We start from the raw sequence: 15,900 nt of genomic DNA, 5'->3' as shown, positions 1-15,900 counted from the left end.
GATAAACTTTAAGAATATCTCCCTTCAATATCTCCCAACTATCCATAAAGAAAGCTAGTGTTCAAATAAAATATGATTGCGGTGAGTTATCCACAAGTAATCCTCCATCAAACTCCCCTTGTTAGAGAAAATTCAACCTCAAGTTTTACAATGAGACAACAAGAGGTGGATGTATTCTATGAGCCATTCAACTTGTGATTTCACAACGTCCACTTTCAACTGACATGCAAATATCAGCAACAAATTATTGAAATTTTCCTCTCTAATAAGTCGATAGTTGGATAATTACAAGATTCAACAATTTCATCCTCTAAAAAGCAATTTTTTTCCCTCCCCAATTAGAATTCCCAATTATAACGTTGAGTTTTGCTGCCTATTCTTGGAGTCTTCAATGGCATGAATTTTTTTGCATTGCATTTGCTTAATGTGGTCTACCATCCACATAACTAATGGAGCTTTCATTTCCACATTGATAATCCATGACAACAATAAATTCAGGCCCACTTGCCGTTTCCTCGTTTCTGCCATCATATATGTAGTCCATAACAACGATTTTTGTTTCATCCTTGATAGGCTGTTTTGAAATTTGGAAGCTCTTGTTGTCCCAAGTAAGAATTCTTTCTTCTGTTGATATGGAAGACGATCTCATCATAGTAGTTGGGGAAAATTTCTGAGATTTACATTGTTGGCTTTGGTGTTATTATATTCTATCCCACCAATCAGCTGCATAGCCCAGAAGCTTATAAGATGCAAATCTTGTCCTTTGTTCTGGTATTCCATTGTGTTCGACATAAAGATCAAGATGCAACATCCAATCTATGAATTCTCTCTTACCATTGGATCAAGGAGTATCCTGAATACAAGGGAAGCCCATGCAACATTTCCCAAATTCGGAGCTTACCAAGCATTAAAACAGTGGCCCCAATTCATATTTATTTAATTTTTAAGCTGTGTTTCTGAATTGCTCGCTGATATACTCTGCAGATTCTCAGAGTCAAAAGATATTCTGGGTGCTGGGTGCTGACAGTGCTGAATTTTCCTGCAAATATATATCAAAGGCTTAAAGGTGGATTTAATCGGACCAGCACCAAAACCTAGTGAACAAATTTAGTTTTTTGCACTAAATTTCAGAATATTGTGCCTGTGCCTCAATCTGAATGCTGGCAGGCTTGATCCATCTCCAAAATGCTGAAATTTGCATCAACAGCCCAAGATCCTACAGTAGAGGTCAAAATATCACAAATCTGAGTCAAAATCTCATGACAAAAAACCCAAAATATTATGGCTAGAGTCAATTTCTTGCAGTTCTGGAAGTTGCGGACTGAAAATTCAAGTGTTGGGACTTCAGTCGCATGTGTTGTTGGCGGGGCACTCTGGTGATGGCCTTTAGGATGTTGCTGAGGCTGAATAGAAAATATTCAGGTGAGTTGTGGGGGCCAGACACCTTTTTAGATGAAAGTGAAATTTTAGAGGAAGGCCTTTGGGTGGGGGAGTCTGCTGCTGATGGTGATTTAGGTGCCATGAAATGATGCTTGGAAAATGGTGTTTGAAATTGAGGAGCTTGACTAATTTTTGAAAATTAGTAGGTTGCTGGACGGCGCTTTGAATTTTTAAAATTTTCCTTGGTTACTTTGCACAAATTGTTGGAATTGTCTGGCTTGCCACAATTTTGACAAGAACGGATGTGACCAACAAATGCAGTTATGGGACAACAAATAGCAGGTACAAAGTGATGGTAGAGCAGTTACAGATTGCAACATGGAAGATTGTGGGACTGAATGGAAAATTACTCTAGTACCAAATTGATGTAGGACAAATAAAGAAACAGGAATGAAGAGAGAGAATTCAGGGAGAGAAACAGAGAGAATAGGAGAAGAAGAAAGAAGAAGGGGGGAGACGGGAGAAATTGTTGCAGTTCAGAACAGAAGTAGAAACAGCACAGAGAGAAACAGGAGGAGGAGAAGGGAAGAAGGAAGGAAGGAAAAAAGAGAGAGAGGGCTGAGTGAGAGAGAGAAGGAAATGGGAAACAGCTCTGAATTCAAGATATGATAACTGTCTAATGCTATACAAACAAAGTAATTATAAACCCAACGTCACAACTAAAACAGAATAACCCTAAATTAACTAAACTTCTAATATACTAATTTAAAAGAAAATCCTAATGCTTAATTCTTCTAAGTAAATATGATTGCCTAGAATTATCCTCAAGCCATCCTCCACCAAACTCTCCTCGTTATAGAAAACTTGCCCTTGAGTCCTGGAGCGGCGTAGTGGCATTAACTCCATGAATGGGAACAAAGTTAAATATGTTGGGAAATCAAGAGGTGGCATGAACTCTATTGCATTCAATCCCTTGTGGGAGAGTATATCTACAAATCCTCTTGCAAGTTGCATAGAATGCTCCAATGTCCTTCGATAAAACAACAAGTTCTCCAAACAAGAAATCAATTTAACATCCAAATCTATTGTCGACTCGAGCAAATATGCATTTAGTCCATCTTAGAGAAAGATGGAAAATGTTTCACTAGGTTAAAGAAGATGTGGAGGGAGTAGATTTGCTGGCTGAAGGCGTATATGTACCATGGAAGAGAAAGCATCTCAAGGGTATTTTCAACAATAGATTTGACGATTAAAGAATCTTCAACAAAAACTGGAGTGTTGCTCATTCTTGAAGAGCAGCGTCATTGACAAACACACTGTCCTAGTAGTTAACAACTCATATTGAAGCTCATTGCAAGTCTCCCCAACCATGCTCAGGGAGAAATACAAACAGTGTTTAGGGTCTCTAAGTACAAGTTTAAGGCTTTATTTTGATAGGATGCATGACTTATGTCCACAAAAGAATAAAAAAATTGTGCAGTAATAATATGCAAATTATTTATGTAGTTGTGAGACCCAATTTTAACAACAATTTGCATGTGCACTACTAATATTTGATTGTGTATCCTAACAATTTGAGTTTTCTCTTAAGCATATTGAGTGGGTGAGGTAGGACAGGAAGCAGGTATTTGGATGACTCAATTTGTCGACCAATTTCAAATAACGGAATCAAGGGATTGCTGGGTCATAAACCCAAATGTAATTAGTTAATAGTTTATTATGTCCGTTAGTTTGCTTGTAATAGGAGTATGTGTTTTTGGGGATTTATTTGTAATATTTGTGTTTTTATGGGGTTTGTTTGTAATTTTATCTATCTTTAGGGGTGTATATGTAATTTCTTGTATTATAAAATTTCTTATAAATGGTGTGTAAATGCCATCTAAGAGGTGGTTATTTTCGAATTTGAATTGGGAATTCGTGTTTTCTCCCCCACTTGTTTAATTTCCTTGTTCTTTTCTGCCATCTCTCCATGCCTGTCTTCATCATTTGGTATTAAAGCCTAATCACTTATTTCCATTCTTTCATTTTCAATCCCACATTTCCCTTTCAATCGTTCTTTTTCTTTCTCCTTATTTCTCTTTCCCTTTGTTCTATTTTTGTTATTTGATTTATTTCTATTTCCCAGTTTGTCATCATTTTTATCCTAAACTGCTGCAACCTCTCTTCTGTATTCTTCTTTTATTCTTTCCATTCATCACTTTCCCCATGTCAATCTCTCTTCTCATCCACAAATATTCCATTGGGAAAAAAAATCTGAAATTACAGAACAGTCGCTGCCCTCAAATTTCAAGTTCCACTTTCCAATTGAAATTTTGCAGCACCGCCACTACCATTTAAAACAGAAACTCTGAAAAGCCGCTCCCCAAACAAGCCATGTGGCCCTCATATGTCCTAGAATAATTCCCCAGCTGGTCACCTCTTTCAAATCTCAATGTTCCTCAAATTATTTCTGCACTCACCATCATCGATGCAATTAGCATCTTCTGATCTACCTTCGCTCCATAGGTCATTGCTGGATGGTCACCTTCAGCGGAGCACCCCCATGTGCCAGCAAAGTGTGCATTGAGAACTCCTAGAAACTCCTGCAACTTCCATACTTGTGAGAAGTTGGTTCCAGCCGCGATTTTTTGGGTTTTCTCCTGCTATTGTGATATGCAACATGATATTTTTATATGACGAGCTAGAAATTGTCATTGTCAGCATCAAGCATCATATTTCATTGCCGCATTTTAGAATGAAATTACTTGATCTCTGGTTGATACTCCAGATTAAAGTTTAATTGAAGATATTTCTTGAGAAATTGGGAATAAGGTTGGTGGTTTTGCATAATTATACTGAAAAATGTTAGAAATTGTGTTAAGGGTCCTTGGTAATGAATAATTGCAATATATGTATGTATGTATGTATGTAGCTGCATGGTGACTAATGTTGAGGAGTTTGCAAAAGTGAAGCTATTGTCTGGCTGGTAGGGTACAGAACATGGAGAATGCCTTGGAGACTACAACTATGCTTTGAATAGACTAATAACTAAAGTTGCATCCTTGTGAAAGGGGTCCATTGATTTTCCTACCAAATAGTAAAGTGGTGTAGCTGCTATCCCGTTCCCGGATGCGAACTTGGGATGAAAATGTGTGATTTTAAAAATGATATTTTCGTAGAAAACATAGTGTGATGGAGTCGCCACAAACCTTTTAGTGTGGTTAGAACACTTGATTACTACCTAGTTAAGGGTAGAATCGGTCTGCGCTACCAGAGTCGGGTTTGGGAGTTCGGTTACGCAAGGGGAATGTATTAGCACCCCCTACGCTTTTGTTCTTACGAACAGTACCTAATTAATCGAAAATTATCCCAAATTTAATTCAAAAAGCCTTTTATTTTACTCCCATTTGTGAATTTATGGAATGCACATGCATGAACAAAAATGCAAATAAATGGACAACACTGAATATATAATATGTACATATTCCCTCAGAACTGGGGTACGTGAAGTTTAAAAAGCTCATACCCTTTTTGTTGCAATCATAGGAAAGAAAATCAAGAAAATATTTTTACAAAAAATAACTCCCAGAATTGCTTCACAAACCCCATAGGATTTTTCAAAGTATCAAATAGTATTTTCCAAATCTTTCTGGGAGATTTTAAAACTCATTTGGGATGAAAAGTTTGCAAAACAATTTTTTGGACACCAAAAACATTTTTTTGATGTTTTCTTTGATTATTATGATGTTTATGATTTTTTCATATTTTTCCCGAATTCCTAAACAATTAAATAACATAAAGACAATTAAGGAAAACGGTGAGAATCAAGTCAGAAATATTTTTATGATTTTCTGGATTTTTTAAACTTTTGTGATTTTTCATATTTGTTGGAGTTTTTAAAACAATTAAATGATATAATACATGGATAAACAAAATCAACAAAATGAGAAAACCGGCTTGAAACCGGCCTAGTGGGTCCACCGTGAAAGTGTTGGCACCGGAACATTCATAAGCAAAAATAAAAGAAAAGAAGAAAAATGATAAATAAAAGTGTGAGAGGCTCTGGGGGTGGACTCGCCAATGGAAACTGTAAGATCTCACGACGAGCACCCGATTAACCTTTCGGTCTCAATTTAGCTACGACCGCTTCGGCGAGCCAAGATCAACGGCATGGATCGCCCTAATCTTGGCACATGTAGCAGTGTGGTAGTGTGTGCTAATGTGTGTGTAAGAGTGTGTGCATGAGTGTGTATAGAAGTGTGTGCATGAATGTGTGTAAAGAAGTGTGTGCATGAATGTATGTAAAGACCGGTGCGTGCATGAGTGTGTGTAAGTGTGTGCATGAATGTGTGTACAAGTAAATAGATGAGTTAGTTCACAAATTAGTAAATGAGTTAGTATACACGTAAGCAAATGAGTTAGTATACAAAATAAAATAAAATAAATGAGTTAGTAAGCAAGTTAGTAAATGTTAGTATGTGAGTAAATAAATGGGTTAGTATGCAAGTAAGTAAATGAGTTAGTATACTAACTAGTAGGCAAGTTAGTAAATGTTAGTGTGTGAGTAAATAAATGGGTTAGTATGCAAGTAAGTAAATGAGTTAGTATGCAAGTTAGTATGAGTTAGTATGCAAGTAAGTAAATGTTAGTAAGCAAGTAAGTAAATGTTAGTAAGCAAGTAAATAAATGGGTTAGTAAGAGTTAGTGGGAGTTAGTAAGCCAGTAAATAAATGAGTTAGTGAACAAGTAATAAATGGGTTAGTATGAGTTAGTATAAGTTAGCAAGCAAGTAGATAAATGGGTTAGTAAAAGTTAGTATATGAGTTAGTATGTAAATTAGTAAGTTAGTGTGTGAAAGTGTGTAATGGTGTGTGAAGGTGTGGGTAAGAGTGTGGGTTGTGTTTGTAATAGTTGGTGCAAAACACACTCTCTTTTACAATATCCAGTTCAGGCATTTCATCAAATAGTTTGCAAGCGTCTTCTTTAAGACCCGTTTTACAGTTCATGTCAAAGGTGCCATACCCCACAAAAACGACAACAGTTTGACGAGCCTTCACTATGAGTGCATGAAACTGTTTTTTGACTATTTCACACACCTTGTTCACAATCTCTGGTTTGGCAGCTTAGGAAACTTGTAAGCGGGATTGCCTTGGTTGCAACTTGAGTGATGGATAACTAATTCCCTTGACAGACAAAGAAACTGAACTCGGATTTGAGATTCTTGTAGGTGCCAAGTTCTGCTTGAAAGAGCATGAGAAAGGGACCTTCAAAATCGATGTAGCTGCGACTGGAGACGAAAGGGTGAGGTGGTTGGAGTTGCAGATAGGGTCGGGATCGCTGGTGGCGCTTGCAGGTGGTTGCGGTGAAAGGGGTTGGTCAGCGAAGAAGACCGTGCCAGTGAAAGTGTCTGAGAGTGAACTGGGAGATAGTGGAGAGTGGGAGATCAGTGAGGTATGTATGGGGAGTCAAAGTAAGAGAAAGTCGAGAACCCCCCTCTGTGTATGGATGAGACACAGAGAGAGACGGGAGAGTTGGATCCGCAGGAGGGAGACGGCGAGGTTTGGGGAGTTGCCGGAGACGGAGGTGTGGAGGTGTTGGGTGAGCTTGACGAGCCTTGCGTCCGTGGAGATGGTGAAAATGTTGGATGGAGTTGGGCGTGCTCACGGTGGTGGCGCCAGTGTGAGGGAAAGGCCGTGCGTAGGAATGGAACGAGAGAATGCTGGGAGACCTCAAGATGATGGTGGAGCTGGGTTGCCAGGGAGAGCCGAAGCGACGGTGGAGATGGGCACAGAAGGTGGTGATGAAACGATCCGGAGGATGATGGTGAGGCTGGACAATGGTTGGAGCAAGCTGTGGGTAAGAGGTTTGTGGGGTGCTCTGGCAGCTGTGTGGGGCGAGGATGTGCAGAGCCGCAAATGGAGATGTGGGGTGGTGAGGGATATCCCGAGGGTGAGCTGCGAGAGACCGTGCCTGCGGTGTGGAGGCAGAGGAAGAACCAAAGAGAAAATGGAGAATGAGAAAGACAGAGAGATCTGAGAGTGAGCGTCAGCCTAGGGTGAGAGTCTAAGACAAGAGAGGAAGCAGGTGGCGACGCTACGGCGAGGGTGACGGGGTGTGTGGCTTTTTTGGTTGTAGGCTTGGCCGTGAGGGAGAAAGAGGGTGATGGCTGTGGTGGTTCGGCAAGATGGAGATGTGGGAGACGAGAGGAGGGAGAATCAAAGGGAGAGCAGATGAATGAGAGGTCGTGCGAGGATGAGGGGGAGCCTGCGGAGGGTAGAGGGAGAGAAATTGAGAGAGATCAGGGAGGAACTGGGTTGCGTGAAGGTGACGAATGAACAATACCCCCTCCCCTGCGTGTGTGTGTGTCCGTGGCCTCTTATTGACATTTTTTTTGTATTTATTTTTTCCTTTTTTTGTTTTTGTTTTTGTTGTAATAATCATAATAATAATAATAATAATAATAATTATTATTATTATATTTGGCCCGGACAAAATGGGTTGTCTACACCTCATATTTTTGAGTCGTGTGAAGGCCAAACTTATCATTTTAGGGAATTAAAGTAGATGTTTCAGATTTTAATTGTGATGGTTCTCTAAAGAATTTGATGATTGTGTATATTCTTTGGACCACTATTCCTAATTGTATGATATGGATGAGGCTAGAAAATTGTGTTTTCAAAATAGAATTTAGTGGATAAGACAAGATATCTTAAGAAGAAGGAGATTTGGTGAGATTACAACATGGGATGACATGAAGCAAGGTATGCAAGAGCAATTTGTACATTCCAATTATTGATAGTTTGTTCATATGCAAATCTTTGATTTCAAGCAAGAAGAAAGGACAGTGATAGACTACATTACTAGGTTCTATCATTTGGCTACTCCTATAGGCATAAAATGGAAAGAGGATGTGATGGTAGCTTTATATAGGAGAGGATTGATGCCAACTATTGCAGCATTATCACCAAGTTTGCTGCATGTCATCTTAGTACAGTTGGGGATGCTGAACGGCTGTACAGGTTGTTACTCAGATCGAGGAGGATTTGTAGTGTAATCCTCCTCAAGCTACATCGACCCTTTGGTTTGAGAAGAATACTAGTGGAGTTTTGCTAGAAGTTAGTTGTGCGGTTGGGTAAAGGAGTTCATGTTAATATCCTTAGAAGACTCTTGAGCATTCGGGAACAACTTCTAAAGTCCAACCTTCAATCAAGTGCTTCAATCAAGGTTTTTTGAATCAAGCTGCACAATGTCCTAACCAGGTCATGTCTGTTGCAGAAAAAGGTGATGATGATGATGTCATGCAAGTGGTTGAAGTTGAACAAGAAATTGAATAAACAGCTGGTTTGGGAGTAGATTCATTATTTGGCCTCTATGGTTTGTTGGCTCTGGATGCTTTAAGGGAGTGAGCTTTTCGGAAATTCAGCAAGATTGGAGGAATTTTTTGGTTTGATATTTCAAAGTATATATATGTATGTTTTTGGATTTTTTTTGGAACTTTTGTGGGAGATGTCTTATTCTCCTAAAAGTAAATTCTTCTATTTCTAATGAAATCTCTTCTTTTGCTATAAAAAATTAGGGAAAAAAAAGTTGAGACAGAAATCCCATGTGATTTAGATGATGATGGCAACATGAAAATTTGCTTAGCACTTTGGTTGTGCTCTCTTCCCTCACAAGGTTGAAGAAAACGAAGATCGGAGATGAACTAGCATCTTCCAGACTATTTTTCATAAGCAGCTTTGTATTGATCCTTGTAGTTGTACAAATGTAGTTTGACGCTGTGAAAAAGTTAAATTTGGAAGTTGAACCTCATCCAGATCCATTCAGAATATCTTGGGTGAACAATACGTACTTGAAGGTCCATGATCATTGCTTGCTTACTTTCAAGATTGGTTTAATAGTTGAGATAGTGCAATTTAATATCCTTCCTCACAAAGTTTGTCATATCCTTCTGGCTGTCACTGGTTATTTGGTCGGAGGATTAAGCATGAGGCCTAAGAAAATTTTTGTTCCCTCCCCATGGACAAGAAGAAGTTAGTGCCATCTTGAGCTCTTCCACTCACCAAGTTGAAGCTTATTGTTGGTTCCTTTCTTATGAAGCAAAATGACTCTTAACATGGTGAAGGTCTCCTTGGAACTTTCTGTCGAGTTCTTTTTGGAACGAGGGAATTGATGTAGGACGGGCAGTGGGTATTGGATGTTGATCATTTTGACCGAATTTGGAGGCCAATTTCAAAAAATAGGGTCAAGGGATTGTTAGGTCCTAAACCCAAATTTGCTTAACTAATTAGTAGTTGATTTTGTGTTTAGTTTGCTTGTAATAGTATGCACTTTAGGAGTTTGTTGATGTATTATAGGGGTTTGTTTGTAATATTGGTGTATTATAGCGGTTTGTTTGTAATTTCATGCATCTTTAGGAGTGTATGCATAATTTCTTGTATTATAGGCTTTCTTGTAAGTAGTGTGTGGAACCCATGTGAGTTGGTTATTGTTGGATTTGAATTGAGAATTGAGCGCGTGTAACGTGTGTTTTCCTTCCCCTCCCTTCACACACCCCCCCCCCCCCCCCCACCCCAAAAAAAAAAAAAAAACACAAAAATTGTATCCCTTTCTTCCTTGTTCTTCCCTTTCTCTTCTCTCCTTTATCTCTTCTAATTTTTCCCTTGGCTGCAAGTCCTTGATGTTGTCCAGCATCAGTGGGTCTATGATTACCTCTTGACCACTTGGAAATTGATTTAAGGCAGATGAAGCTCTTGAACATTAGAAGTGGTGTTATGGGTGGGTGGCTGGAGAAATCTTTCAGCTTTGAAAGCCATGTCGTAAGCCTCTAATAGAATGGTGGGTTGTTTTAAGATTTCCAAAATATTATGCTCTCTGATTTCATCTGTCGACCCTTTTTTAGACATAATTACCACTCTAGGTTCCTTGCTAAGAACACATCCTACACATGATGTCTTTAAGGTTAAGATAATAATCTGTGACATTAGAAAAAGTTGCCTAGGACTGTACAGATGATGCACTTCCTGTAAGAATGTGTGGCATAGTTCTCTTTTAAACTACACCTTATTTCAGACCGCAAGATAACAGCCTTAAATGTCATCTCTAAGATAATTTTTGCCCCTTCAAACTTTTTGCTAGAATTGCTTTGCTAAAAGAAGTTTGATTTAGCAAAGTAAATACTATAGCTTTCACAAAATCCATGCCAATTTATATAATTTCTCCATCTCATCCAACCATTCTAAGAAAAAATGAGGATTTGAACAACCATCAAAATGAGGACACCTAGGCTTTATCAATTCTAGAGAACTGTCAACTGGGTGGGAACTAGATATGTGGAATTGACACTTAATTTATTTTTGACTGGAGAGCAAATATGGGGGCAGATGCAAGTTCAAGCAAGTACCAATTAGATAGGTAAGATTTAATCAATTTCTGTGGAAGTCTAGGTAGTGCAAGCCATTGCTACCTTACCAGATGATCCTTATGCGTCCTGCATCCTTGTGCTGACTTTATAATTTTAAGAGATTCTACAAATATTTCCCTTCAATTTCTCCCAGCTGCTCCAAAAAACTCCATTAATAAACCTGGAATAGGGTGCTGGCAATTATAAGGCCCATCTCATTGTTTTATATTTTCATAAACTGAAATATTGTGCCTTGTGTTATTCTACTGCAGCTAGCATGTCTCGATCAGTTTTGGCCATTTTTTCTGGCACGCCGCGACATTGAGGAGCCAATTTGTTTTAATCTGCTTGATTTATTTCCCATTTTCTACAGGAAAGGAGCTCGAACGAGTCCGGCTTTTGAATGTCTTGGGAAAATCCACGAGGGATTTAAAAGCACAGTCAACACAATGAGGACTGAGGAAACCATGGAGGGCAGACTAGACACCCTGAAGCATTGTTTGCCTAAGACTGCTCAATATGACACCCATTTGATCCTTTCTCCATGGCTTTCTGACGACTGGCAGCTGCCACCATTGTAACTATATTCTGCTGGAAATGTCTTCTTCAGGTGTGAAGGCTATTGACAATTACAGAACCTAATTTTAACCGTATGTCTGCCGCTTTATATAATGTATGGCAGTTGCTATTTTCACCATTGTTGCTCGTTTAAAATTTGCGTACATGTGCGTTCTCTTTGTTTTTGTTTTTGTGCTTCTTCAGTTACAGTGTGTGTTTATTCTATAGTTTTCTAAATGTTGAGAGGTTTATCAGGATTTCACAGAAATCCGTTCAAGTCTGAGTCTACAGGAAAAAAATTGAGTGGAAATATGAACAACTGGATCAATCTTATAATTGTCAAATCTAAGTCTGACTAGACTGCGAGTTTTTGTAACTTGAGATCATCTTAAAGTTTGTTTTGATCATAAACTAATAATAAATATCAATTTTAAAAATATAAAATATATACTCTATTGATTATCTGTATAGATGTAATATTTCTCTCCATAAATGTTTAAATAATAAAAATTACTGGCTCATCAGAGTTTTGAGGTTTGATTTTATTTATACGCCCTTTTAGAGAAGCAAGCGGAGAATGTCTCGAGTAGTTGGGACTTAATGGCGAGTCGGGGTGTAAATGGATTTGGGTTGGTAAATATTCTATCCCAGTTTATTAGTAGTTAAACATTTTTGGGATAAATTTTATGATATAAAGTCTATATGAAATAAATAAGTGAAAAATATATTTTTTCGTCTCAAATCGGCCCTCTTCTAGATTTACCTGGTGAATACCCACAAGCAAACGTTCCTGTCACGGATAATGTTTGCTATTTTTTTTTTAATCTTACTCCACTATGGAATTGTTTCATTTTTGCATACCATGCTTGCATATATGTTTTACCATTTTTCTAATTGGGAGATCTTGGGAGCAGTACTGTGATACTCTGAAGTTTGAGAAACAGCTGATGCAAAAATAATAATAATAATAATAATAATGATAGCGGTAAAAAGTAAATTTTACTTTGAATAAGTGGTTCTCAGTATTTTTTTTTTCTTTTTTTAATATTAGATAATGATTAAAGCTATCGTAGTCTTTAATTAATTTAAAAAAATCCAAGTAACAAAATATTTGGTATTACGTGGCCCCTCTAATATTATAGAATTTTGAAAAATTCTTGTGATAAATTTCTTCAAAAGAATTTGCTTTTCTTATTTTTTCAATTTGAAAAAAACATAAAAAACCAATAAATTTATGGTGTTTTCCAAATTCCAGAGGCTTTTTCACGTGAGGTTAATTAGGGGCTCGCAGAATCCCCAAATTGCCACCACCTGGCAAGAAGAAGTACAACTAAAAAGAGGGCTAAATTTGGTATTTCACAAAGATCAAACCAAAAAGGCAACCGCCACCACTGCAAGCACTGGAGCAGCGAAATGGAACAAAGTAACTACCCATCATCTCCTAGTAACCGCTAACCGCCGCCTACAAAACCCACCCCATTCCCATTCTTCTACTTTTTTTCTTTCCTGAATCTTCACTTTCCCACTGACACTAATCCTCCTCCATTAATTCCAGTGATGAGGGCCGCCCAAGATTTCCACTTCCCCCCCCCCCCCTCCTCCTCCTCCTCCTCCTCCTCCTCCTCCTCTTCATCCTTCTTCTTCCTCCTGCGCCCAAAATCAACAAATCGTCGCAATATTCCCTTCTCCGCCCCCGCCCTCCGATTTCCGACCTCACCACCAAAATCCCAGAAAAAAACGATCCAAAGTGCTCCGAATCGATAACCCACTTGCCGGTTCGAGTTCCGCCGCCGTCCCCCGCCCCAAACCAGCCAAAAAACCCGACCCGTCTGCCCCCAAAATCACCCGCCCCTGCAGCGAGTGCGGCAAGAAATTCTGGTCATGGAAGGCCCTGTTCGGCCACATGAGGTGCCACCCGGAGCGCCAGTGGCGCGGCATTAATCCCCCGCCCAATCTCCGGCGTCCGCCGTCTCCGTCTCCGTCGACGGAGGAGGACCACGAGGTCGCGATGTCCCTTCTGATGCTGGCGAACGGGCCCGCGATGGCCGTGCCCTTGGTTGCGCTGCCGCCGGAGCCCGACCTGGAATCCGCACCCGCCTTAGCGGCGGGCGGCGACCCGAGTTGCGGCAGGTTCGAGTGCTCCAGTTGCAAGAAGGTGTTTGGGTCTCACCAGGCTCTCGGCGGGCACAGAGCGAGCCACAAGAACGTGAAGGGCTGTTTTGCCATTGCAAGAAGCGACGGTGAGGATGACGGTGGCGGCGGCGGGGAGGACGACGACGGCGGTGGAGGAGGAGGAGGAGAAGGGGATGAGAGGATGGGTTCGGGTGGTTCAGGTTCGGGTTTGGGGTTGGGTTTGGGTATTGGAGGAGGGCACAAGCACAAGTGCAGCATATGTTTGAAGGCATTTTCAAGCGGGCAGGCTTTGGGAGGGCACAAGAGGTGCCATTGGGAGAGAGGGGAGGACCCATCAATGGGCCATGGGCTCAACGTATTTGCTCCAAAAGATGGGCTTTTTGGTGGGCTGGACCTTAACATGCCAGCCCCATTGGAGGAGGAGGAGGATGATGAGTCATCTTCTTATTGTTCATCTGGGCTGAGTTTGGATTTGAGACTGGGCATTTGATTGATGATGATAGGAATAGGAGTTGGAGTAGGAGTAGGAATAAGTGTAGGAGGAGATGATCTATTTTTATTGCATCATCAATATGATCTGAATTGTAAATGATATCTTCTGAGTATGGATATCATTGGTATTTGACTTGGGAAAAGGGCTTTTGCTGGTTCATGTTGGCTCCAAAAGTGGGAGACCTAACATGTCTTTTCTTTCTTTGTACACATAACTCAGATAAATACTTCTGATCATGACTTATAGTCACCGACTCCATTCATTTATATAACAATGTTTGTTTATTGAGATTGCTGGATCTTCTCTTTCTTTTATGTCACCACTTTGTTTCTGTTCTTGTATTATATATTAACAGCTATAGTCAAATTTGGGCCTCGGCTTGGTATAGTTGATTTGGCTGCTGCTATATATATTCTTTAATAATTTAAGAACATTGTGTGATAGACTTGTATATATGTTTATACATTTATTGATGAAATTATTTAGGGGAATTGTTCGTCCATGTAGCTGCAACTCTACAAGTATTACGTGTTTATTATTGTGCTACATGAAAGGAGTACCCAATTTTAACCCCTGGTTTGGGAAGGACAAAGGGCTGCCTTGTGTCGGGGTCTTAATATTTTTTGTTTACTATGTTTCTCTTTAGTAGTACTGTGTGTATTACACAAAAAATTCGTCTGAGCCTCGGGCTTAGATCACGACTATTCCTAGCACTGCCCTTATTTGCTTCTTGAGGGAGGCTTAATATATTTTTCCAATTATAGCCCCACTGAATATATAATTAAGGTCAATCTGATCCTTACAAAAAATGTTTCATTGATTTATTTATAGTTTACATTGTATGTTTTGATGAAATAGGCAAGGGTTTAAGAATGGTGTACAATTATATATGGCTAACTGAGCAAAGTTAAAGAGACATAGCAGTTTAGGCCCAAATGTTGTTCTCACTGACCAATTCAAATTATGCAGCGAGCAGAATATAGAATGAACACTTTGTCAACAGCCAAAGTGTTTGCAGAATATACATTTATAGGTATACAATTAAATCTACACACACACACACACACACACACCCATACCCCCCCTGCATACTTAAATCATATTGCTCTCTCATATTCAACCAGATTAAAATAAATATAAAATTTCATTGACCATTATTTCCTCAACTCTACTTGACAGCATAATTAATAGTTTTTCTATTAGTTTTAAAATAAGTGAAGTGAAAGAATCTCCATTCCAAGTATAGAAAAATGGGATTATGATAATCCTTTATGAATCCCATTGGTATCTTGGATTGAATCTATAGGCTCGTGCAGTCGACTGCACATATATTTATGCACACAAACACACACACACAAATAATTAACCCAAATAATTGAGATTTGACTTCATTAATTTTTGATGCATTTGCATAACCTAATTTCCCACCTAATCTCTTCCTACTTTTAGACCTTTTGGTGGTTGTATCTCTGTTTGTGCGAGTTTAAAATCAGCATGAAGGAATAAAATTATTCAAGTATATCTTGTATATGCATTGCATTTCGTGGTCTCATAGCCTTTGAAATTATTGATTTTAAGGGGTAAATTAAATTAGGACTATGCTGAAATGTAAAACCAAAATTTGATTGGAATGAAGACATCATCCGAAAGAGTTATTATATTTGCGGAGTTTAAACTTTTATCCAATAACTTGGTGCTACAACTTCAGAAGAAAAATTGGCCCATTAATCTCTAAAATAAAAATGAAGTAAAATCATAAACTCTTCAAATATGATTGCTTCTTGCTCATGTGTCATCCACATTAGATATCCATCTCGTCACTTTTGCAACAAGAGTCATGTAAAAATTTCATAGTCCAATTTTTTCAAGAGAGAAAACAAAAATCAGTCTTCAAAAAAAAAAAAAAACAAAAATGAAATAATGAGTTTAAACCCTTCTAGTGTAATTAATCATTTTT

General features: G+C 38.9%; 2 protein-coding genes across 2 annotated transcripts in view; both read left to right on the top strand.

Moving 5' to 3' along the window:
* LOC131156553 (uncharacterized) overlaps positions 1–11,456 on the top strand; it is a 30,836-nt gene extending 19,380 nt beyond the window's left edge. The window contains exon 4 of the mRNA XM_058110335.1: positions 11,133–11,456. Within this exon, the coding sequence (XP_057966318.1) occupies positions 11,133–11,212 (80 nt within the window). The 3' untranslated portion in view covers positions 11,213–11,456. The remainder of the gene's footprint in view (positions 1–11,132) is intronic.
* A 1,542-nt stretch (positions 11,457–12,998) lies between these two features.
* Positions 12,999–13,940, top strand: LOC131155057 (zinc finger protein ZAT3-like; the record flags this gene model as incomplete). Its single annotated transcript, XM_058107965.1, has 2 exons — positions 12,999–13,641; positions 13,687–13,940. Coding segments are annotated over 2 exons (897 nt in total), but the record flags the coding sequence as incomplete, so codon positions are not given.
* Positions 13,941–15,900: the final 1,960 nt, after the last annotated feature.

Source organism: Malania oleifera, chromosome 5, assembly GCF_029873635.1.
Source record: "Malania oleifera isolate guangnan ecotype guangnan chromosome 5, ASM2987363v1, whole genome shotgun sequence".
Taxonomy (NCBI): domain Eukaryota; kingdom Viridiplantae; phylum Streptophyta; class Magnoliopsida; order Santalales; family Ximeniaceae; genus Malania; species Malania oleifera.
The sequence above is the reverse complement of the archived record's forward strand: the minus strand, read 5'-3'. Positions and strand labels throughout refer to the sequence as shown.